Source organism: Colobus angolensis, unplaced genomic scaffold (assembly GCF_000951035.1).
Source record: "Colobus angolensis palliatus isolate OR3802 unplaced genomic scaffold, Cang.pa_1.0 Scaffold75, whole genome shotgun sequence".
NCBI lineage: Eukaryota > Metazoa > Chordata > Mammalia > Primates > Cercopithecidae > Colobus > Colobus angolensis.
Window position 1 is genome coordinate 3,926,841 of NW_012121265.1, and position 24,521 is coordinate 3,951,361.

General features: G+C 34.5%; 1 protein-coding gene across 1 annotated transcript in view; it reads right to left on the reverse strand.

Moving 5' to 3' along the window:
• ATRNL1 (attractin-like 1) overlaps positions 1-24,521 on the reverse strand; it is an 834,587-nt gene that overhangs the window by 707,072 nt on the left and 102,994 nt on the right. The window contains exon 9 of the mRNA XM_011927827.1: positions 14,296-14,479. Within this exon, the coding sequence (XP_011783217.1) occupies positions 14,296-14,479 (184 nt within the window). The remainder of the gene's footprint in view (positions 1-14,295; positions 14,480-24,521) is intronic.

Consider the following 24,521-nt stretch of genomic DNA (forward strand, 5'->3'; position numbering starts at 1 on the left):
ATATTATCATTTAAAATACATTTTACTTATTTCCATATTTATTGTCTGCCTCTCTCCATTAAAATATATCTCCAGAGCATAAAGTTTACTTTTTAAAGATCTCTGAAGAAAGCATACAATGATAAACAATATATGCAAAATTTAAAAACAGAAAAACTAAATGAAAGGTTTGCAGCCACATACATATATGGAGGGTAAAAACGTGCAATGAAAAGCAAGGAAATAACACAATATTAAGAATAATGGAGGGGGATAATATAAGGGGTACAATCATAAAGGAACACATGGGGGCTTCTAGTGTATTGTAATGTCCTCTTTCTTAGCATAGGTAGGCAGGGAATTCATTTTATTATGGTTTTGAAACTATATATACATACTATCATACAGTCCTTTGTCCATATGTAATATTTCCCAGTTTATAAAAGAGAACTAGTAAAAAATAAGTACTACAAATTTTCTAATCACTGTGAAAAGCAAAGCTACAGAGATAAGTACTTATTTAAATTATCTCTGCACTCTAGCCTGGGAAACAAGAGCAAAACTTCATCTCAAAAAAAGAAATATAATTGAAGTCGTTTTTCCCTCACTGGAAAAAAAAATTTTAAAAAAACACAAGTCGATAATTACAGCTGAAAGTTATAAATGGTAAAGTTTAATATATTCTTTATGTGTTAAAACTTACTGTGCTTTTTCACAGGCACAACAATTGAGGAAAGGACCTAAACAATAGGCCAAGAAAATCTGAGGTCTTCACTATCAGAGAAATGTCTTCACACAGTAAAATAATGATGATGTAGGCTCCTATTATAAGTTGTACAAACATATGCAAAGAAAGTTATGAGATGCCTCATTTAACAAAGCTATAAAATCAAGATCACAATGACTCCAATACTCAAAATCATTACACTAAAGTCCTTGAGCAAAGATAATATTAATCAGCAAAACATACTAAAAACATAAAAGGAATCATTTTTGAGCATCAGGAATTCCTATAAGTTCAAGATGTTTATTTTCTCTTACTTACTAAATGTAAAGAAACGAGATGCAACTACTCCTAAAGGAGTGGGACAGCAGAAATGACTGAACTTTTATGTCTCCATCCTTTTCTAACACTGAAAATAAAAATGTATTTTGCTAACTTTACATAATAAATTGACCTTTTTTTATATGTCAAATTATCATAATCTTTTAGCATATAATAAGTCAAATCAAACAGATTTACATTTTTAAATAAATTTTATGAAGTATAATATATAGTCCAAAAGTATAAAAATCTTAAGTTCAATGAATTATCACAAAGTGAACACATAACCACTCCTGAAGTTTTGCTGCTACTCGTTCAAATCACTACACAATCATAGGCAATTCCTATCATAACTTCTAAGCCCATAATTCTGTTTTTCCTGGTGCTGAACTTTATATCAACAGAATATACTATATTTAATTTTATGTCTGGTTTATTTTATTTTTTGTTCCTGTATTGATTCGCTTAGGATTATGGCCTCCAACTGCATCTATGTTGCTGCAAAAGAGAAGATTTCTCTCTTCTTTATGACTGCATAATGTTCCATGGTATGTATGTACCACATTTTCTTAATCTAATCTACCACTGATGGGCACCCGGATTGATTCCATGTCTTTGCTACTGTGAATAGCACAATAATGAACAAACAAGTGCATATGTCTCTTTGGTAGAATGATTTATTTTCCTTTGGGCATATACCCAGTAATGGGATTGCTGGGTCAAATGGTAGTTCAGTTTTAAGTTCTTTAAGAAATCTCCAGACTATTTTCCATAGTGGCTGAAATAATTTACATTCCCACCAACCAGTGTCTAAGCATTCCCTTTTCTCTGCAGTCTCAACTGCTGGCTTTTTATTTTTTATTTATTTTTTTATTTTTTTGATCTTTTAAAAATAGCCATTCTGACTGGTGTGATATCTCATTTGCATTTCTCTGATTAGTGATGTTGACCATTTTTTATGTTTGTTGGGCACTTGTATGTCTTCTTTTGAGAAGTGTCTGTTCATGTCCTTTGCCCATTTTTTAATGGGGTTATTTGTCTTTTGCCTGTGGACTTAAGATCTCTATAGATTCCCAATATTAGGCCTCTGTCAGATGCAGAGTTTGAGAATACCTTCTCCCATTTTGTAGGTTGTCTGTTTACTCTGCTAATGGTTTCTTTTGCTGTGAAGAGCTCTTTAGTTTGATTAGGTCCTACTTGTCAATTTTTGTTCCTGTTGCAATTGCTTTTGGGGACTTAGCCAAAAATTATTTATCAAGGCCAATGTCAAGAAGAGTTATTTCCTTAGTTGTCTTTTAGGATTTGTATCATTTGAGGTCTTACATTTCAATCTTTGATCCATTTTGAGTTGATTTTGTATATGTTGAAATGTAGCGGTCCAGCTTCAATCTTTGGCATATGGCTAGCCAGTTATCCAGCATCATTTATTGAATAGGGAGTCCTTTCCTCATTGCTTGTTTTTGTCAGCTTTGTCAAAGATCAGATGGTTGTAAGTGTGTGGCTTTACGTTCAAGTTTTCTATTCGGTTCCACTGGTTTACATGTCCATTTTTCTACCAGTACCATGCTGTTTTGGTTACTGTAGCTTTATAGTACAGTTTGAAGTCAGGTAGTGTGATGCCTCCAGGTTTGTTCTTTTTGCTTAGGATTGCTTTTGTTACTCGGGTTCTTTTTTAGTTATATATGAATTTTAGGATAGTTTTCTTTTTCTAATTCTGGGAAGAATGACATTGGTAGTTTGATAGGAATAGCACTAATTCTGTACATTGCTTTGGCCAGTATGAACATTTTTACAATATTGATTTTTCCGATCCATGAGCATGGAATGTTTATGTTCTTACTGATTTTTTAGACTTATAAATATAGTTCAGTCTATCATTTTTCTTTTATTAATAATACTACTCAAATTCCATTTAAAAAATCGTTCTTCATGAATATGAAGATATTTGCCTCTCTTATATTCTAGAATATTAGTGTACTTCCATATTTAGATCTAAAATTGATCTGAAACAGATCTTTGTTTATGATGATGTGAAGTAGGGCTCAATATTCATTTTTTGCAATTATACACCCAATTGGCCCAGAACAATTTATTAAGAAAAATTGCTCTCTGTAGTTCCACCTTTGCCATAGATTAAGTGCCCATACATGTATAGATCTGTCTGTGGAATTCCTATTTGCAACAACACTTAATTATTGTACCTTCATAAGTGATGAGATCTGACAGAGAAGCCCTCCAGCTTTGTTCTTCTAAAATTTGGATAGAAAAGTCCTCCAGCTTTGTTCTTCTGAAGTTTTTCTTTTGGAAATTGACATAGAGACTCTAAAATTTATACAAAAATGACCCTTCACATTTTTGTGTAAATTTTAGAATCACCATGTCAATTTCCAAAAGAAAAACACCTGATAAAATTTTGTTTGGGATCACATTAAATCTACAGATCAATTTGGGCACAATAGACATCTGCATAACATTGAGTTTTTCAAACAATTGTCATAATTTGGTCTGAGATATATTTAAATTTTATTTAATTTCTCACAATAAGATTTTATAGTTTTCTGTGTAAGATCTTGCATATAAGTCATTAGATTTATTCCTTAGGTTATTAATGTTCTGACAGTAACATAAATTCTATTACTTTTAAATTATCAGTTTAAACTGTTCTTGGTATACAGAATTACTCTGGATTAATTTTTTATATTGATGTTATTTGCAGCAACTGATTACCTACATACATATTATATTATATTATATATCTGCCTTATTACACTGGCTGGAAATTCCAATACAATGTTGAATAAAAGTGGTGATAGTGAGCACCCTTAACCCATTCCCAATCTTAGAGGGAAAGCTTTCTATATTTCACCATAATGCTTGCAGTAAAGTTTTCATGTGTCTTTGTACATTTTACCATATAAATGATTTGCTTCCATTCCTAGTTCACCAGAGGTTTTATCATAAATACATGTTAAATTTTATCTATACATTTTTCTGCGTCTTTCAAGAAGATTACAGATCATTACTTCTCTATTTTCTTATTCAAATTTTATAAATTTTAGCTAACTTTATATTCCTTGAATGAACCAAAAAAATCTATTATTTTCTTTCTAAATTGCTGGAATCGTCTTCATGGAAAAGATAATACTAAAATTTTCCTTACCTGTAACATTCTTTTCATATTTTTATATCAAGGTTATGCTGGTCTCATAAATCTCAACATAATTATTTCTGTTTCCAGAAAGTTTGCAAAAGATTGATGTTATTTATTTCGTAAATGCTTATCTCTTAAATATTTGGGAAAATTCACCAGTAAAGTGATCAGGGCCTGGAGAATTTGTTTTGTTTTGTTTTTATTTGTTCATCTGTATGTATGCTTCTGTATTTTGAGGCAACAAGGTTTCAATTAAAAATTCTAGTTATTTGACATAAGATTATTTCAATGTTCATGTGTCAATTCTGGTAAGTTTTGTTTTTCTAGAAATTTGCCATAGTTCATCTACTTTTTTCACATTTACTGTCATACAGTTGCTTATCATATGTTCTTACTAAGTTTTAAACTCTATATGATCTGTCATGACATCCCTTTTCATTCTTGGCATGGATTATTTCAGTAATCTTTGTTTCTAAGTCTCTGTGGGGATTTACCTATTTTATTACTTTTAAAAACAACTAACTTTGTTGAGTTTTGGTGGCTTTATGGAACATTTCTATCACATGTTTCCTATTTCATCAATTCACGCTCTTATCTCATGTTCCTTTCCTTTATCATGTCTTTATTTTCTTTATCCTTTCTTTGGGATCAGTCGGCTGTTCTTTTTCTAATTTCTCAAGGGGATTCTTACACTATTGATTTTCAGACTTTCAGAAAATCACTTCTAATAAATGCATTTAGAGCTACAAGTGTCCCTCCTTAGCTGAATCACATGCATTTTGATGTGTCATCATTAAGTAATTTTAAGAATGAAAATTTTCAGTATGAAAATTATACTAGGGTTTTTTGGCCAGGCGCGGTGACTCATGCTTGTAAACCCAGCACTTTGGGAGGCCAAGGCGGGCGGATCATGAGGTCAAGAGATCGAGACCATCCTGGCTAACAGGGTGAAACCCCACCTCTACTAAAAATACAAAAAATTAGCCATGTGTAGTGGCACACGCCTGTAGTCCCAGCTACTCAGGAGGCTGAGGCAGGAGAATTGCTTGAACCCGAGAGGCAGAGGTTACAGTGAGCCGAGATTGTGTCACTGCACTCCAGACTGGGTGACAGAGTGAGATTCTGTCTAAAAAAATAAAATAAAATAAATAAAATAAAATAAAAATTATACATATGTGTGTATGTATATATGTATAAAAAACGGTTTTTCTTATTATTTTTATGTAATCACCAAAAAGTTACTTTTGTGTTTATTTCACTGTGGTCTATTAATTTGTATTATTTCAATCCTTTTAAATTTGTTAAGACTTGCATTATAAGCCAGAATACAGTAAATTCTGGGAAAGTTCCTTTGTTCTTGGAAACAATGTATATGCCTCAATTATAACGTATTATGTTCTCAAATATCAAATGAGACAAAATTGTTCATTGTGCTATTCAAATGTTTTATACTCTTGCTGGGTTTTTTTGGGTCCTCTGGTACTACCAGTTACCAAGAAAATTGGGTTAAAAACATCACAATATGTTTTGTCCTCTTTTGTTTGGTCAATTTTACATTATTTCAACACTGTGTTATAAATTATACATAAATTAAGAACTGTTATGCCTTCCTTTTACTTTCAACTTTTCTAAATATTTTTATTTAAGGTTTATCTTTTCTAAGCAGCAAATGGCTGTTTTGTTTTCATATCCAATTCAAAAATTCTTTGCTTTTAACAGGAATATTTAGTCTCTCACATTTAGTATAATTGGAATTTTTATTTGTTTGTTTTTTGAGACAGAGTCTCTGTCACCCAGGCTGGAGTTCAGCGATGCAATCTCGGTTCACTGCAGCCTCTGCCTCCTGGGTTCAAGTGATTCTCGTGCCTTAGCCTCTCAAGTAGCTCGGACTACAAGCACATGCCACCATGCTAGTTAATTTTTTATATGTTTAGTGGAGATGGGATTTCTGCATGTTGGCCAGGATGGTATCAAACCCCTGACCTCAAGTGATCTGCCTGCCTCAGCCTTCAAAAGTGCTAGGATTACAGGCATGAGTCACCATGCCCGGCCAACTTTCGGACTTTTTAACACTGATTTACCCCTCTTTCTGACTTATGTGCTATTAGGGCCATGCATTTAAATTTTGTGTATATGCAAGCCACTATTATTACTGTAGCTTTATATGATAGTCATTTAGAATCATCTCTATAATTTCATTACATTCCATCCAGTATCTGGGATCATTTTTCTTCAACTTCAATGGCACTTATTGTAATTAGTATTTCCTTTATTGAAAGCCTACTAGTGCCAAATTCTCTCAGTTGTTTTTCTAAAAATGCTCTTATTTTGCCTACATTTTTAAGAATATTTAATTATGTAGAATTTTAGATGGATGATTATTGTCTTTAAGCTACTTGAAAACATGTATTCTGGATTCCATTTCCTCAGTTAAAAAATTAGTTGTCAGTCTTCAAGCTCTTCCTTTAAAGGAAATATGCCCTTTTTCCTCTATCTGCTTTGAAATTTTTATCTTCATGTTTTGACTTTCAGCAGTTTTACTATAATATTTCTGAGTTTCTTTGTACTTATGCCCCTTGGTGCTCAGAGAACTTCTTTAATCTGTGGCTTGATGTCTTTGTCACTTTTGAAAATTTCTTATTCATTATCACTTCAAATAATGTTTTACATTTGTCTTCACTCTTCTCTTTTTAGGATACCGATTACACATGTGGGTTAGACAATTTCCACATCTTCCTTGTATTAATTTCTGTCCTTTTTTGGTCATCATTTTGTCTTTCTTTACTTTATTCTGGATGTTTCCTTCTGATCTCTCTTCCATTTCATATTTCCCCCTTCAGCTGTGTCTAATCTCCTATTAATTCCATCCAAGGAATTCTTAATTTACTCAATGTATTTTTCAGTTCTAGAATTTCCATTTGATTCATAAGTATGAGTATCCAGTCCTGTGCTAATATTCTCTCCCTTACATTTTAATTCCTTCAACATACAATAATTATTTTAAAGTTTGTGTCTAAAACACTCCATTATCCTATATGTATGTTTCTAATGGATTTTTTTTCATATCTTATCTTCTTCTAAGCTTTTTTTTAGTTTGTGCCAGATATTGTATATGATATATAGAAGAAATACTTTAAGGCTCTGTATGATGTTATCTCACTCAATAAAGTACTTACTTTTTATGTTGCCATCTAACTACATTATAAGCATTTCACTAAAATCTAATAAAAGATTGTGATGATTCAAAGGTAGGCTAATAATCACGAGTAAGGTTTAGAACCTCAGGGGCCAGACTAAATCCTTAAGTATGTACCAAGGCTCCTCCTCCTTGGCACACCTGGAAATCTAATTTTGTTCCTCCATAATGACTGACACAAGGACTGCTCAGTGTCTCAGGAAGTTTCCAGGATTTCTAACTGTCTCAAGGTTAAAATTACACAAAATGCCAGTCTTGTATCCCTTGACATTGTACCTCTCCTAAATCTTTGACAAATTCTCATGGTTTTGATAGTTCTCTCAAGTTTTAGGCAAATAAAATTCCTAATTTTTCTCAGGGGAAGTAACAGTCCAAAAGAATTCATTTCACCATTGAAAAAGAATAAGTCCTCAAAACACATTTCCTAGTATCTCAACAAAGTGCCCTATCTGTGTAACCGTATCTACTAAAAACTGAAACCAGTTCTGATGTGGTAAAAAGTAAATAAAGGTCTATACAGTGGATACACAATGCTGATACATAATAGATACATAATGGTGACATCACATACAATATAATCCAGGGGTTCTCAACACCCTGTTAGGAACCAGGCCACAGAGCAGGAGGTGAGTAGCAGGTGAGGGAACACAGCTTCATCTGTCTTTACAGCCATTCCCCATCACTCGCACGACTGCCTGAGCTCCACCTCCTGTCAGATCAGCGGCAACATTAGATTATCATAGGAGTGCAAACCCTATTGTAAACTGCACAGGTGAGGGATCTACGTTGCATGCCCCTATGAGAATCTAATGCTTGATGGTCTGAGGTGGAGCTGAAGTAGTAATGCTAGGGCTGGGGAGTGGCTGTAAATATAGATTAATGTTAGCAGAGAGGTTTGACTGCACAAGGACCATATTAAATCAATTGCTTGCAGACTCATATCAAAACCCTATCAGTGAGTGAGTGGCAAATGATAATAAAGTTGCATCTGGTAGCAGGCTTTATAGTGGCAAGTGAGGTGATGTACTTCAATTGTACAGTTGCATCTGGTAGCAGGCTTAAAGGCAGAATCTAATACTTATTTTAGTCCGTGTGGGCACTGCGCACCCCTCCCCCATTATTTTATTTACCATTTCTGTCCACACCTCTTTCCCACACTGCACACTTGTCTCAGTTACAGTTTTAGTAAGTCCACAAACAAACCTCAGCCAAACTGAGGAAAAAACAAACGTCAATGGAGAGCTTCTTTGAAAAGGGGGAATGATGAGACAGCAGAAGACTCTCAGACTGCCTACAAAAAGAAAGCTGCATTTCAAAGAAAATACTAAGAATCCTACTTAAATTATAGGTTCATTACAACAGGTGATTCACATTCTCCAAGTCCACTTTGTATAATACATGGCAACCAGCCATCCAACGAAACCATGAAACCTTCAAAACTGCTTCACCACAAGGAGACCAAGCACTCTGCATTAAAAAACAAGCCTTTGGAGTTTTTCAAAAGAAAAAACAAAAAAAAAAGTGAACACGAAGAGCCGAAGCAATTATTGAAAGCCACCATTCATCAAATGGTCTGTACTGAGAGCATCATTCTTAGTAGCTAACAGCATTGCTAAACCTTAGAAGCCCTTTACTATTGATGAAGAGTTGATCCTGCCTACTGCTAAAGACATTTGTAGTCTTTTAGAAGAGGCTGCAGTTCAAAAGGTGACACGTGTTCCTCTTTCAGCTAGCACCATAACTAGATGAATTGATGAAACAGCAGAGGATACTGAGGCACAATTGTTAGAGAAAATTAATGAGTCACCTGGGTAAGCAATCCAGGTTGATGAGTCGACTGATGTTGACAATAAAACAACACAGTTTGTTTTTGTGCACTCTCTTTTTCAGGAGGATGTGCATGAGGATAAGTTATGTGCACATTTCTCTTTCTCCCTCTCTTTTTTTTTCTTCTTTGAGACAGGGTCTCACTCTGTCACCCAGGCTGGAGGACAGTGGCATGATCTCGGCTCACCACAGCCTCCACCTCACAGGTTCAAGCAATCCTCCCACCTCAGTCTCTCAAGTAGCTGGGACTACAGGCATGTGCTATCATTCCTGACTAACTTTTGTATTTTTAGTAGAGATGGGGTTTTACCATGTTAGCCAGGCTCGTCTCAAACTCCTAAACTCAAGCAATCCACCCGCCTCTGCCAAACAAAATGCTGGCATCACAGGCATGAGCCACCACGCCCAGACTATTATGTGCACTTTTGTTGACAACCAACACAACAGCTGCAGAAGTATTCAAATCTTTGAACGATTACATATCAGGAAAACTGAATTGGTCATTTTGTGTCAATATATGCACAAATGGAGTGGCTGCCATGACTGGACAGCTTTCTGGTTTTACTGCTTGGGTCAAAGAGGTTGCTTCTGAATGTCAGTCTACTCACTGTGTCGTCAATAAAGAAATGCTGGCTAGGTGAAAAATGTCACCTGAACTTAACAATGTTTTGCAAGATGTGATGAAAATTATCAACCACATTAAAGCACGTGCCCTCAACTCACGTCTGTTCACACAGCTCTGTGAGGAGATGGGTACACAGCACACATGTCTTCTCTCTTTTTCTTTTCTTTCTTTTTTTTTTTTTTCTTTTTGAGATGGAGTCCCACTCTGTCACCCAGGCTGGAGTGCAGTGGCACGATCTCGGCTCACTGCAACCTCCGCCTCCCGGGTTCAAGTAATTCTTCTGCCTCAGTCTCCTGAGTACCTGGGACTACAGGTGTGCAGCACCATGCCCAGCTAATTTTTGCATTTTTTAGTACAGAAGGGGTTTCGCCATATTGGCTACGCTTGTCTCGAACTCCTGACCCCATGATCCGCCCACCTCAGCCTCCCAAAGTGTTGGGATTACAGGCACGAGCCACCGCACCCAACCGCATGTCTTCTCTTACACACAGAAGTGAGATGGCTTTCTAAAGGTGGGTCACTGGTCAGAGTTTTTGACTTACAAGGGCTACTGCAGAGATTTCTTTTAGAAAAACAGTCACCACTGGCAGCACATTTCAGTGACACAGAATGGGTCGCAAAACTTGCTTACTTGTGTGACATATTCAACCTGCTCAAGAAACTCATTCTGTCACTTCAGGAGAGAATAACAACTGCATTCAAGCTGGCAGGTAAAGTGGCTGCATTCAATGCCAAACTGGGATTATAGGGTGACAAGTAAACACTGGAATTTCTGACATATTTCAAACATTAGAAGAGATTCTTTCTCCCAGCACCTTCTTTCTCCCAGCTGGTGCATGAACAACGATTACAGCTCACAAAAGAATTTCAGCATTACTTCCCAATTACAAAAGGCCCCCATACTGGGAAGGAATGGATTCGCGGCCCATTTGCGAGTAAGCCAGGTGAATCGACTTTGTCCATGCTAGAAGAGGATCAACTGCAGGAGATCACAAATGACAGTAGCCTTAAAAGTATGTTTGAGACAACTTCAAATCACTATACATTGTGAATTAAAGTCAAGGCAGAATATCCTGAGATTGCCACAAAAAAAAACAAAAAGCGTGCTTCTATTTCCAGCATCCTGTCCTTGTGAAGCAGAGTTTTTCTGCAGTGACAGCAACCATAACAAGATTACAGAGTAGACCGAACATAGGCAAAACACTTTAGGTGTCACTGTCTCCCATCACCCCCAGAATGGGACCACCTAGTTGCAGGAAAACAAGACCTTATTCTACATTATGGTGAGTTGTATAATTGTTTCATTATATATTATAATGTAATAACAATAGAAATAAAGTGCACAATAAATATAATGCACATCAATCATTAACAAACCATCTCCCCTCCCTGTGTCCGTGGAAAAATTGTCTCCACAAAACCAGTCCCTGGTGCCAAAAAGGTTGGGGACCAATGATATAATCCACATATAATAGCAAACTTGACAAATAAGCTAAAAAAGATCAAAACTTAAAAATACTACAAACTTTAAGGATAATGAAAAAATCAATTAGTGCACACTGATAACTTTGTGTGTTTAAGAAATTTAAGACCCATTAAAATATTAAAGCATCATACATCTACAACATATTTTTAATGAGGTATTTAAAATAATTTACAAATTGTTTCAGTAAATTGTTTTACAATATAAATATCCACCACCATTTGTGCACATACTAGAATTGCCAAGGCTGATAAATATATTCATCTAGGCAAAACTTTCACTATGTAAAGTTTTCAGGTAGAAAAGCATGGAAAATTTGTGAAAATTTCATTCAAGTAGCGAGCAACAACTAAATCTCTCATTTTGACTTTACACAAATAACATCCAATTCTGCTCTCTTATCCATTCACTTTTTTTTTTTTTTTTTTTTTTTTTTTTTTTTTGTATTTTTTAGCAGAGACGGGGTTCCACCGTGTTAGCCAGGATGGTCTCGATCTCCTGACCTCGTGATCCGCACGTCTCGGCCTCCCAAAGTGCTGGGATTACAGGCTTGAGCCACCGTGCCCGGCCCATTCACTTTTATTAAGATTCTTCTTACCTGAGCATTGCTATATCCATTATTATTACTATGAACTACACTGCCTCCTTCACACAGAAGTTATTCTTCCCTTTTGGTATGATATAGCATTTAAAATATATTTTTAGGGCCAGGCACGGTTGCTCACACCTATAATCCCGGCACTCTGGGAGGTCGAGGCAGGTGGATCACCTGATGTGAGGAGTTCAAGACCAGGCTGACCAACGTGGTGAAACCCCATCTGTACTAAAAATACAAAATTAGCCGGGCATGGTGGTGCGTGCATGTAATCCGAGCTACTCAGGAGGCTGAGGCAGGAGAATCACTTGAACTTGGCAGGTGGAGGTGGCAGTAAGCTGAGATCGCACCACTGCACTCCAGCCTGGGCAACAAGAGTAAAAACTCCGTCTCAAATAAATAAATAAAATAAAGTAAAATACATGCTTAAAATGTGAAACAGACTGATAGTACCTTAATTACTATACCACAATTTCACTTGCTAACATAGCAAAATGTCAGAGAAAAATGTACAAATATTAAATGTAAGGAAGTAAGATGCTATTTATGAGTTACACAAAATAAAAATGAACATAAAAATATAAAGAATAAAACTGCATTTTATTAGACAAAAAAATAAGAATTAATGAAATTACCAAAAGAAAAAAAGGTGTTAAAATTCTATATTTTTTTAAAAGGTAGAAATTAGGATATATGTATGAAAGTGAAGGGGGTAAAAGAAATTGTGATTTGGTGGAAACCTGTGTATTTTCTTAGATCACATAAAGTAACTTCATGCAGAGAAATGCAAATCAAAACCACAATGAGATATCATCTCACACCAGTTAGAATGGCAATCATTAAAAAGTCAGGAAACAACAGGTGTTGGAGAGGATGTGGAGAAATAGGAACACTTTTACACTGTTGGTGGGATTGTAAACTAGTTCAACCATTATGGAAAACAGTATGGCAATTCCTCAAGGATCTAGAACTAGATGTACCATATGACCCAGCCATCCCACTACTGGGTATATACCCAAAGGATTATAAATCATGCTGCTATAAAGACACATGCACACATATGTTTATTGCGGCACTATTCACAATAGCAAAGACTTGGAATCAACCCAAATGTCCACCTGTGACAGACTGGATTAAGAAAATGTGGCACATATACACCATGGAATACTATGCAGCCATAAAAAAGGATGAGTTTGCGTCCTTTGTAGGGACATGGATGCAGCTGGAAACCATCATTCTTAGCAAACTATCACAAGAACAGAAAACCAAACACCGCATGTTCTCACTCATAGGTGGGAACTGAACAATGAGATCACTTGGACTTGGGAAGGGGAACATCACACACCAGGGCCTATCATGGAGAGGGGGGAGGGAGGAGGGATTGCATTGGGAGTTATACCTGATATAAATGACGAATTGATGGGTGCTGACGAGTTGATGGGTGCAGCACACCAACATGGCACAAGTAAGTATACATATGTAACAAACCCTGCACGTTACGCACATGTACCCTAGAAATTAAAGTATAACAATAAAAAATAAAAAAATTTTAAAAATTTAAAAAAAGAATGTATAGTGCCTTAAAAGAAAAAAAAAGTCATTTCCCAGATTTTACAAAGAAAAATTAGTATAACAAAAATTTTATTTTAAAACTTCTATACCCAAAAAATCAATAAATGAAAAATTAGTAATATTTCATCCACAAAGTGAATATTATGGATATTAATTGGCAATTCACTAAACAGGAACCAATAGCAAGTGAACACATAAAAAGATGTTCACAATAGTAATCAGGAAAATGCACATTAAAATACTATTCACTCCCATCACCTTGGCAAAAGTAAAAATTCTCACAATTTTCAAGTGTTGGTAAGAACATGAAGAATCAGGGACACATACCCTGTTGGTGGAAGTATATATACATTACCACAGTGACTTGAAAAGCACTTCGGCAACATGTGATAAAGTTGAGGATATAAATACTTTCAGATACAACAATCTCACTTTTAAGTACGCACCCTAGAGCAATTCTTAAATATGTACATGAAAAGATCAGTACAAGAAGTGCAGTGCAGCATTGTTTATAACAACAAAAGGTGAAAATTTACCTAAATGCCATAAGCTCTGTAGTTCACAGGAAGTTAGAGGATGAAACTAAATAAACGCTTTTTAAAATTTACAGATGACAATAAAACGTGAGTGCAAAGAAGAGCAAATCCCTGAACAGATGATATTGAAGTCATACTGGTAAACAAAATTACTCATCTGAAATTAAGACAGTATCAGCATTTATAATGAATGCATATAAAGTATTTCTATGTCAGAAACCATTTTAAAGTCAATCATTCATAATAATAATGGCAACATAGAAAATGTGTTATCTTATGTACTCACCAAGTCTTAGTGTTAACTTCATACTTATAAAGATCATCAACCAATCCATATTTGTTGCCTGGCAATGCTTTATACCCTCCATGAACATAAATGGACTTTGTTATTTCATCATACACACTGGTATGGCCATATCCACCTTGTACAATAGCTCCTTTAGTTTCTGGAACAAGCCAAGTGTTTGATGCTGCAACAGAAAGAAAATGCATTGTAAATTTCAAGTAGTATTTTTAAATATAGCTAATATATCACCAGAAATATCAACAAGTTAATTCTAATGACATATTTTTATGAGTAAATATCGCAGAGTTAATATTAATTTAATCAACAAACACTTATTAAATATGTGCCAGGTTAGGTACTGGGATTGAAGTTGAGTAACACTGGTCTTTCCACAGATGAAGTTAAACTCTGAAATACTAAAAAGAACATTTTGTGTGTTTGCAAGAGAAAAAAGAAAACTTTATTCTTATACTACATAAATAGCTCTGAAAAATAATTTTAACAAATATTTTATGAGAGCCTACCATGTGAGTTAGTCACTGATATTACAAAGATAAAATGATAAGATCCCTACCCTTAGCAATCTAAAATTAAATTAATTGAACACATTTTTAGTACTGTGCTGGTCCTTTATTTGTTGGATATAAGCCCCACTTTCCTTTTTATAAAGTCCTTTGTATTGCGGAGGATGAAAACCTAAACAATAAAATTTCCAAGACTCTCTTGACAATTGTGTTACTATTAGGTTCCATCAATGGGAGTACTAGTATGAGATTAAAGGGCAAGAGGAAAGATTCTGATTTTGCTTCTAGCAGCAGGAACAGGAAGGCAATTACAGTAGGTAATGGCAGTGCTGGCTTAATAGGTATTCCCTGTTCAGTAGCAAAACTGGTACGTTTAGTTGCTCACTGGCAAATGTGATCATAGGCTCCAACCTAGGTATGTAGCACTTCTGGATTTCTGGGTGATCCCTTCCCTTTGGTATCTCTAGTCCTTCTAACACTTTTGTAACTAATTTCCGATATTAAAATCCCACTCTGCTTGCTGTATCTACAAGAGATTCATTTCCCAATGCAGTTTCACTAATAAAAACACCAATCATATGCAAGGGATGCTCTTAAGAAATGCATATGAAAAATCCACAATTTCTTGGCCTTAGAAAATTTATTCTAAAAAGCAGCTATATAAAAATATGTTATTTGTTTTTAATATGCATATAGATCATATATCCATCCTTCCTCTAACCGGCCACCTAAAATGTGGCTTCCTAGTCAGCTCATTGAAAATACCCAAATCAACTAACAGAAAATGATAATGCTTAAAAACTCTTTGCATTTACAAAATTCTAAGGTAGTAAAGAAAATGATTCTACAATGGTCATAAAAAATAGAAATATCAAAAAAAAATCATCCAAGCCACTGGTACTTTACCTGTTAAGAAACTTTGTGGTACTCACATGTAACTAATGGGCATTACATTTTGGAGTTAATTTCCAAAAAATGATGTAAAAGACAACTTATCAGAAATAATTTGATTAATATGCTTTAACCACTTATTATAACTATATATATAAATTTTAACTAAAAGATTTTCATATTTTTATTCACTTTCTTTTAATAAAGATGAACTGGATCCTTACAAAAAAATATTAAGAGGTATAAAATGTAAAAAAGTTACCCTTTCCTCCAACCCACTACCTAGAGGTACTTTCCACAATTTGTTCTGTACAGACTATTTTCAAACTACAGTTCTGAATATTTTAGTATGCATAAACCACATGTATATGATGTACATAGATATGTTTATGTATGTGTGTGTGTATACATATATTTGTACCCCTAAAAGGTACTATGTTGCAACTACTGTTTCACTTAACAAGACATTTGGGGCATCATTCTGTGTCCCATTTATTACTTTTTTAACAGCTAAATTCCATTGTGTTGATAATATATAGTTTATTTAAATAACTCTACATTGTTACTCATTTGGGTTTCAATTTGCCCTTAGAAACAATGGTGCAATAAACAACCCTGGAATCAACAGCAGCATCATTCTCTAATAGAGCACAGTTCTCAGTAACTATCTCATTATCTCATTTAATAATAACCTTTGGAGGGTTATATTATTGCTATCTCTTCTTTACAACTTAGCAAATTCAAAGCTAGAAAAATTGAATAACACATCAAAAGTTTAAAAGTTAATAAGTGGAACAGGATAGTGTAGACTGATTTTTCCCTGCTCCTCCCCACAGACCTTAGAAATTGTGTAAGAGACAACAAAAGAAAAAATCTAAAAAGTGTAAAGAGGAAGGCAGACTGGCTAGGGACTGGAGGATGTGTGTCGCGTGACACTCACTCACCCAACAGAAGAAGGTTACTCAGGCCCAGCATTTCTCAACTCCCATCCTTACGATAAAAGGTTACTTTGTAGGCTTATTCCTTACCCAAATTGAACAAGAGTCCCATGGATAACACCAGATGACCCAAACAGCACGAGCAAGAGGGACCCGCCAAATACTACTTATAGTAAGCATGCAGGGAAAGCACTCCCCTTGTCCACAAGGCCTAAGACTGGAAAAGGAGATCTCACTATGAGAATTGAATGCAAAACCCAAACTAGGTGACTACCTGCTAAGATAAAAGATTTAAAATAGGACCCAGAAACTCCCATTATAAAACCCAAAATGTCAAGATACAATCAAAAATTCCTTGTCATACCAACAACAAGAAAAATCACAACTTGAATGAGAAAAGACAAGTAATACTAACACTGAGATGAATGGATCAGATGTTAAAATTATCTAAAAAGAATTTTAAAGTAGTCATGATAAAAATACTCCAACAAGTAATTATAAATATTTTTAACTTTTATTTTGAGTTCTAGGGTACAAGTGCAGGTTTGTTACATAGATAAATCTATGTCACGGGAGTTTGTTGTATAGATTATTTCATCACACAAGTATTAAGCCTAGTACCCATTAGTTATTTTTCGTGATCCTCTCCCTCCTCCCATGATTCACCTCCAACAGGCCCCAGTGCGTGTTTTTCACCCCTATGCATCCATGTGTTCTCATCATTTAGCTCCCACTTATAAGTGAGAACATGCAGTATTTGGTATTCTGTTCCTGTGTTAATCTGCGAAGAATAATGGCCTGCAGCTCCAACCATGTCCCTGCAAAAGACATGATCTCATTGTTTTTCGTGGCTGCATAATATTCCATTGTGTATATGTACTATATTTTCTTTATTCCGTCTATCATTGATGGGCATTTAGGCTGATTCTTTGCTATTGTGAATAGTGCTGCAATGAAAATATGTGTGCATGTGTCTTTATAATGGAATAATTTATTAATATATTTCTTTGGATATATACCTAGTAATGGGATTGCTGAGTTGAATGGTATTTCCGTCTTTAGGTTTTTAAGAAATACCACAGTGTCTTCCACAATGGTTGAACTAACTTACACTCCCACCAACAGTGTATAAGCATCCCTTTTTCTTTGCAACCTCACTACTATTACAAATTATCTTGAAACAACCAAAAATAGCTCAGCAAAAAAAAAAAAAAAAAGAAAAGAAAAAATAAAAACTAACTGCATAGGCTCAATACCAGAGTGGAAATGACAAAGGAAAGAATTGTTAAACCTGAGGATAGAACAATAAAATTTATCGAGAGAGGGAGTGGGACAAGGGGTGAAAAAGTAACTATTGGGTACTAGGCTCAATACCTGTGTGACAGGATCAATCATAGTCCAAACCTCAGCATCATGCAATACAGCAACAAACCTGCATTTAGATTCGCCCCCCGTGAATTTAAAATAAAAGTTAAAATTATAAAAATAAACAAAAAAATAAAAATAAAAATAAATTAAATAAATAAATAAAATTTATCCAATATGAAAAATAGAGAAAACAGACTGGGGGGAAAAAGTGAACAGAGTCTCAGAGACCCTTAGGACAATAACAAATGATCCCACACTTGTAGCACCATGAACCCAGAAGTAGAAGAAAAAGAAAGGGGGCTTACAGAGTTTTTAAAGAAATGATGGCCAAATACTTCCAAATTTCGTAAGACATAAACCTACAGATTCAAGAAACTAAGTAAATCTTAGATAGGTTAAACCCGAAGAAATCCATGCCAAGACACCTCATAATTAAACTTCTAAAAACCAAAGACAAGGAAAAAAATATTGAAAGTAGCCAGAGTGAAATGACAAATTACCTAGGAAAACAATAATTGTAATAATAGTGGACTTCTCATGTGAAACCATGGAGGCCCAAAAGAAGTAACATAACTGTTTTCAAATGCTGGAGAGAAAAAGAACTGTAAAGTATGAATTCTACCTCCAGTGAAACTATCCTTGAGGAATTAAGAAGGAAAAAAATTCTTAAATTTAAAAAAACTAAAAGAATTTGTCATTAGCAGTCTTTCCTTAAATAATGGTTAAAGGAATTTCTTCAAACAGAAAGATAAAGGAAGGAAGCTTGGAGCATCAGAAAAGAAGTCAGAACAACAAATAGAGCAGAAATATGAGTACAAACAGATTATCCTTCTCATGGACATTTATTAATAATATATGATGAAAAAAATTATAATACCATCTGATACTCAAGATAATGATATTTAAAAGTGAGAAAAGTAAAGGTAAAGTGATGTAAATGAAAGCAAGGTTTCTACATCTCACCTGAGGTGGTAAATCATTGATGCCAGTAGACTGTGATAAGTCAAATACGTGTATTTTAATACCCAGACCAACCACTAAGAAAATTATACAAAAGATCCTACCAAAATTATACAAAGAGGTACTATAAAGAACACTATATAAGTGCATCAAAATGGAATCCTAAAAATTATTCACATAACTCACAGGAAGCAAGTAAAGAGAAAAAGAGGCACGAGAAAATGAAACAAACAGAAAACAAGTAATAAAATAGCACACTTAGTCACTAACATATCAAAATTACCTTAAATGTAAAAGATCCATTTATAAAACATTCTTGGAATTACAAAATTATAAAAATGGAGAACAAACTGGTGGTTGTGAGGAGCCAGAGTAGAAAGGAGGTAGGTGTGGTTAAAGGGGCAATGAGAAGGATCTTTGGGGTGAAGAACTACTCTATTTCTTAACTGTGGTGGCAGATACATGAAACAACATGTGTGATAAAACTGCACAGAATGAAATATGCACACACACACACACACAAATGAATACAAATAAAACTGGGAATATCTGAGTAAAATCATAGGATTATATCCATGTCAGTATCTAGACTTAAAATGTTACACATTTGTGCAAGATGTTACCATGAGAGAAAACTGTGTAAAGGGTATACAGACTCACTCTCTTATAATTTCTTACAATTATATACCTGTAACTACATTTATCTCAAAACAAAAAGTTTATTTTAAAAATATAATGTTCACCCTACTAGTATCAGCATAATTCATTATGAAATATAGTATTTCACTTAACTACTTGGCAAACATTTTTTTAAAAACTTTTGGAATTGTAAGAGCCAAGATACAGGTCTAACACCAAAATGTGCATTCTTAAGTACTACCTCAATGTTTCTCTAGGTTCAGTCACTAGCAGTTCAGGCAAGGAATTCATAAGTGGTATAGTAGTTTCAGATGAAAAATTAAGGAAACAATTGTGTTCCCATACAGGAGACAAATTTTAAAAGTAAGATTAATTTGATTCACATTCTCATATTCTTCTTATGCTTTGCATTTGGAAATGTGTATATACTCTAAGGAACCAGCTGGTCTCAGTAAACACGCAAGGTAACAAAATATAGATCACCTCAGAAAAAGTATTTTCTTATCCTCTGTTGTTATTTGAATGTGCATGAACTTTTTTTCAGTTTGGTAGTGTGCTTTGTCATATTCTCAATTTATAAAAAAGTAAATCACTGGTTCAAAAGTAGGTCATTAACGAGAAAAGACAGTGGTGAAAACAGATGCATGAATACATGAACTAACTCAGGATAATACTGCACAAGTAAAAAGCAAAAATGACTCAAATATACCAAGAGTTCTTCATTAGGCCATGATGGGGTAATTTGGAAAGCACTTCCTGCCACAAACAACTCAAAAACCAGAAAAAAAATAAAAATAAAAATAAAAAAGGCTTTACGGATACTGGATACCAAGCAGCATAAGACTGTTATCCTGTGACAGCACAGGACTACGACTCGAAAGGAAATGGAAGCAATGTAGGCTCCATGACTGCCAGAGCACACTGCGTGTAGGCAATACCCTGGCCATGACACAAGATGGGGGAAGTAAAGAGAAAGAAATAAACTTTTCAGTGTGAAAGAAATATTTTCTTCTTTAAAGAGAAATAAATAAATATTTTACTTCTGCTTGTTATTCAACATCTGTGAAGCATTTTTCATATATTTTTTCTGGTTTTTGAGTTGTTTATGGCAGGAAATGCTTTCCAAATTACTCCACCATGGCCTAATGAAGAACTCTTGGTATATCTGAGTCATTTTTACTTTTTACTTTTACGGTAGTTTTTGCTTTTATAGTATTTTAAGTGAAATACTATATTTCATAATGAATTACCCTGATTACTTGTAAGGTGAACAGAAACTCAGTGAGATCCCAAACAGAGCGGTGATCTCACTAACTCGAGAAAACAAAGATTAAAGTTTAAAGAAATCATGTACCCTAGAACTTAAAGTATAATCATAAAAAAAAGAAAGAAATCAAATCAGCTCACACACAGAGAAAACTCAAGAGGTCTGCAGAAAAGTCCCAAATGTCTTTAGCTGAGTACTGATCTGCAAGTGCAAAAGGGGAAAACTACTTAAGGCTATGGAAAGGACCAAGAAAAACTAGTAAACAGCTCTTGAGTCTTACACGGCACTGGGAACAGTTTGCGCTCCAAGCAACAATAGAAAAATGACCTCATACTACAGGAGGCATTAGGTAGAGTCCTGAGAAGGGCTATAGTACCAAAATAAATCAGCAATAAACTGAAAGTTGCTCTGGATCCACTCTAACAAGACTAAGAAGCAAACTCCCAGAATGTTCAAACTGGTAAAAGGCAGCTTAACTGCGTGTCAGTAAAAAGTCCAACACTCCTTAAAAGAATACAACAAAATCTAATAGCCAGCAAGTTTAAAATATGCATGTCTAAAATGTATGAAAAAAATTAACAAGTATAGAAGGCAAAGAAAATATAATTGATAACAAAAAGAAAATCATTCAATAGAAAGAGATCCAGAAATAAAACAAAAGATAGAAGTGGCATAACAGAATGTTTTAAAAAATGATTAAAAATACACTCAAATATGTTTAATAATGTTGCAGAAAACATGAATATGATACAGAGTAATAGAAATTTTTTTTAGAAACTAAAATAGAATGCCTATAAATGAAATAGAATGCCTATAAATGAATGCTTCAAATGAAAAATACGTTTAACAGAATTAGCACAAGATTAGAGATTATAGCATAGCGCACTTATATAGAAATAGAAACTATCCAAAATGAAGCACATAAACAAAAAAGATTGAAAACCTGTATAACAATATCAAGCAGCCTAATCTAGAGTGGTAAGTGTTTGAGATAAGTGATGGTGATGTGGTGGACAGAAATATTATCTGAAGAAATAATTTCCAAAATTTAACAAAATCTATAATTCCACAAAACCGAGAAACTCAAAGAAACACACACAACATCGGGGGGTGGGGGGCAGGTGGGAAATATAAAGAAACTCACACTAAGAATTTCACGAAGTGATGAAGACAAAAAAGCAGAAGAATGAAGATAAGAAGACAGCTGACTTTTCATCAGAAACTACTTGCAAGTCAGAGGACAGTGGAGTCATATTTTTAAGCTAGTAAAATGTCGGGGTGGGGGGGCATGGGAAGGAAATGCCAACAGATAATTCTATGTTAAAAACGAAGGAAAACTATCAAAATAGAATTCTGCACTCAGCAAATGTTTTTTTCAAAAATGAAAGTGAAACAAAAATTTTCAGACTAAAAGGAAAAATAAAAAATCAGAGACTTGCCCTACAAGAGATGACAACAAAATTCCTTGGACTGAATGAAAATTATACCTGCTATTGCCAACAGACATATGAAAAAATGCTCACCCTCACTGGTCATCAAAGAAATGCAAATCAAAACCACAATGAGATACCATCTCATGCCAGTTAGAATGGCGATCATTAAAAAGTCAGGAAACAACAGATGCTGGAGAGGATGTGGAGAAATAGGAATGCTTTTACACTGTTGGTGTAAATTAGTTCAACCATTGTGGGAGACAGTGTGGTGATTCCTCGAGGATCTAGAACTAGAAATACCATTTGACCCAGCCATCCCATTACTGGGTATATACCCAAAGGATTATAAACCATGTTACTATAAAGACACATGTACACGTATGTTTATTGTGGCACTATTCACAACAGCAAAGACTTGGAACCAACCCAAATGTCCATCAATGATTGACTGGATTAAGAAAATGTGGCACATATACACCATGGAATACTAGGCAGCCATAAAAAAGGATGAGTTTGTGTCCTTTGCAGGGACATGGATGAAGCTGGAAACCATCATTCTCAACAAACTATCACAAGGACAGAAAACCAAATACCGCATGTTTTCACTCATAGGTGGGAGTTAAACAATGAGAACACATGGACACAGGATAGGGAACATCACACACTGGGGCTTATCAGGGGTGAGGGGCTGGAGGAGGGATAGCATTAGGAGAAATACCTAATGTAAATGATAAGTTGATGGGTGCAGCAAACCAACGTGGCTCATGTATACCTATGTAACAAACCTGCACATTGTGCACATGTACCCTAGAACTTAATGTATAATTAAAGAAAAGAAAATTATACCTGCTATTATACAAAATTTGGATTTATACAGATGAATAAAGAGAATAGGAGAAAGTTAATATTTGGATAAATATAAATCATTTCTCATTTTTATCTCTCTAAAATGATAATTTACTGTTAAAAACAAACATAACAATTAATTGTGTTGTTTATAACATATATAGATATGATATTACCTCAAGAGAAATAATTTTAAAAATAAGGTATACTATTTTAAGGTTCTGACACTATATATGAAGTTATATAACATAATTAAAGGTAGAATCTGATAAGCTAAAGATGTATATTGTAAATAATACAGCAACCATTTAAAAAAAAAAAGATGTAGTTAATAATAGTCCTACAGATTCAGGAGCCTGAGCAAACCACAAACAAGGTATTTTTTTTAAAATCCACACCAAGCATGTAACAATTAAACTGTTGAAAAATAAAAATGAAGAAATCATCTTAGAAGCTGCTACAGAAAAATAACAAACTATATAAGGGAACAACAATTTAAATGACTATGGTTTTATCATAAGAAATCATAAAGGCCAGAAAGAAGTGGCCCAACATTTTTGAAGTGCTAATAACTATAACTCAGAATTCTATCTGCAACAGAAATATCCTACATGGATAAGTGTGACATAAAGGCATTCTGAGATGCAGAAAAACTAACATAATCTATACAGTCAGTGTAGCTGCTCTAAAAGAAATGCTAAATGAGGCTCTTCAGATAGAAGGGATATGAAGCAGAAGGCAACTTGGAATGAGGAAATAACAATAGATATGGTAAATTTCTGGGTAAATGCAATACACTGTTCTTCCCTTTTTGAGTTCTTTAAAGTATGCATAATGGTTGAAAGCAAAAATATTAACATGGCCTTATGGGATTTTCAATGTTTGCAGAAGAAATATATAAGAAATGGTAGCATATGAAAGGAGAAGGTAAAGGTACCTGTAATGTGGTAAGGTTTCTGCATTCCAAACCATGTGACAAAATATTGATTCCTAGTACAATCTAAAAAGTATTACTTTTTAATTTATGGAGCAATCACTTAAAAATTACAAAGAGATAATAGTAAATATAACATTAAGACCAACCCAAATGTCCATCAATGACAGACTGGATTAAGAAAATGTGGCACATATACACCATGGAATACAATGTAGCCATAAAAAAGGATGAGTTCATGTCTTTTGTAGGGACATAGATGAAGCTGGAAACCATCATTCTTGGCAAACTATTGCAAGAACAGAAAAGCAAACACCACATGTTCTCACTCATAGGTGAGAAGTGAACAATGAGAACACTTGGACACAGGAAGAGGAACATCACACACTGGGGCCTGTTGTTGGGTGAGAGGAGGGGGGAGGGATA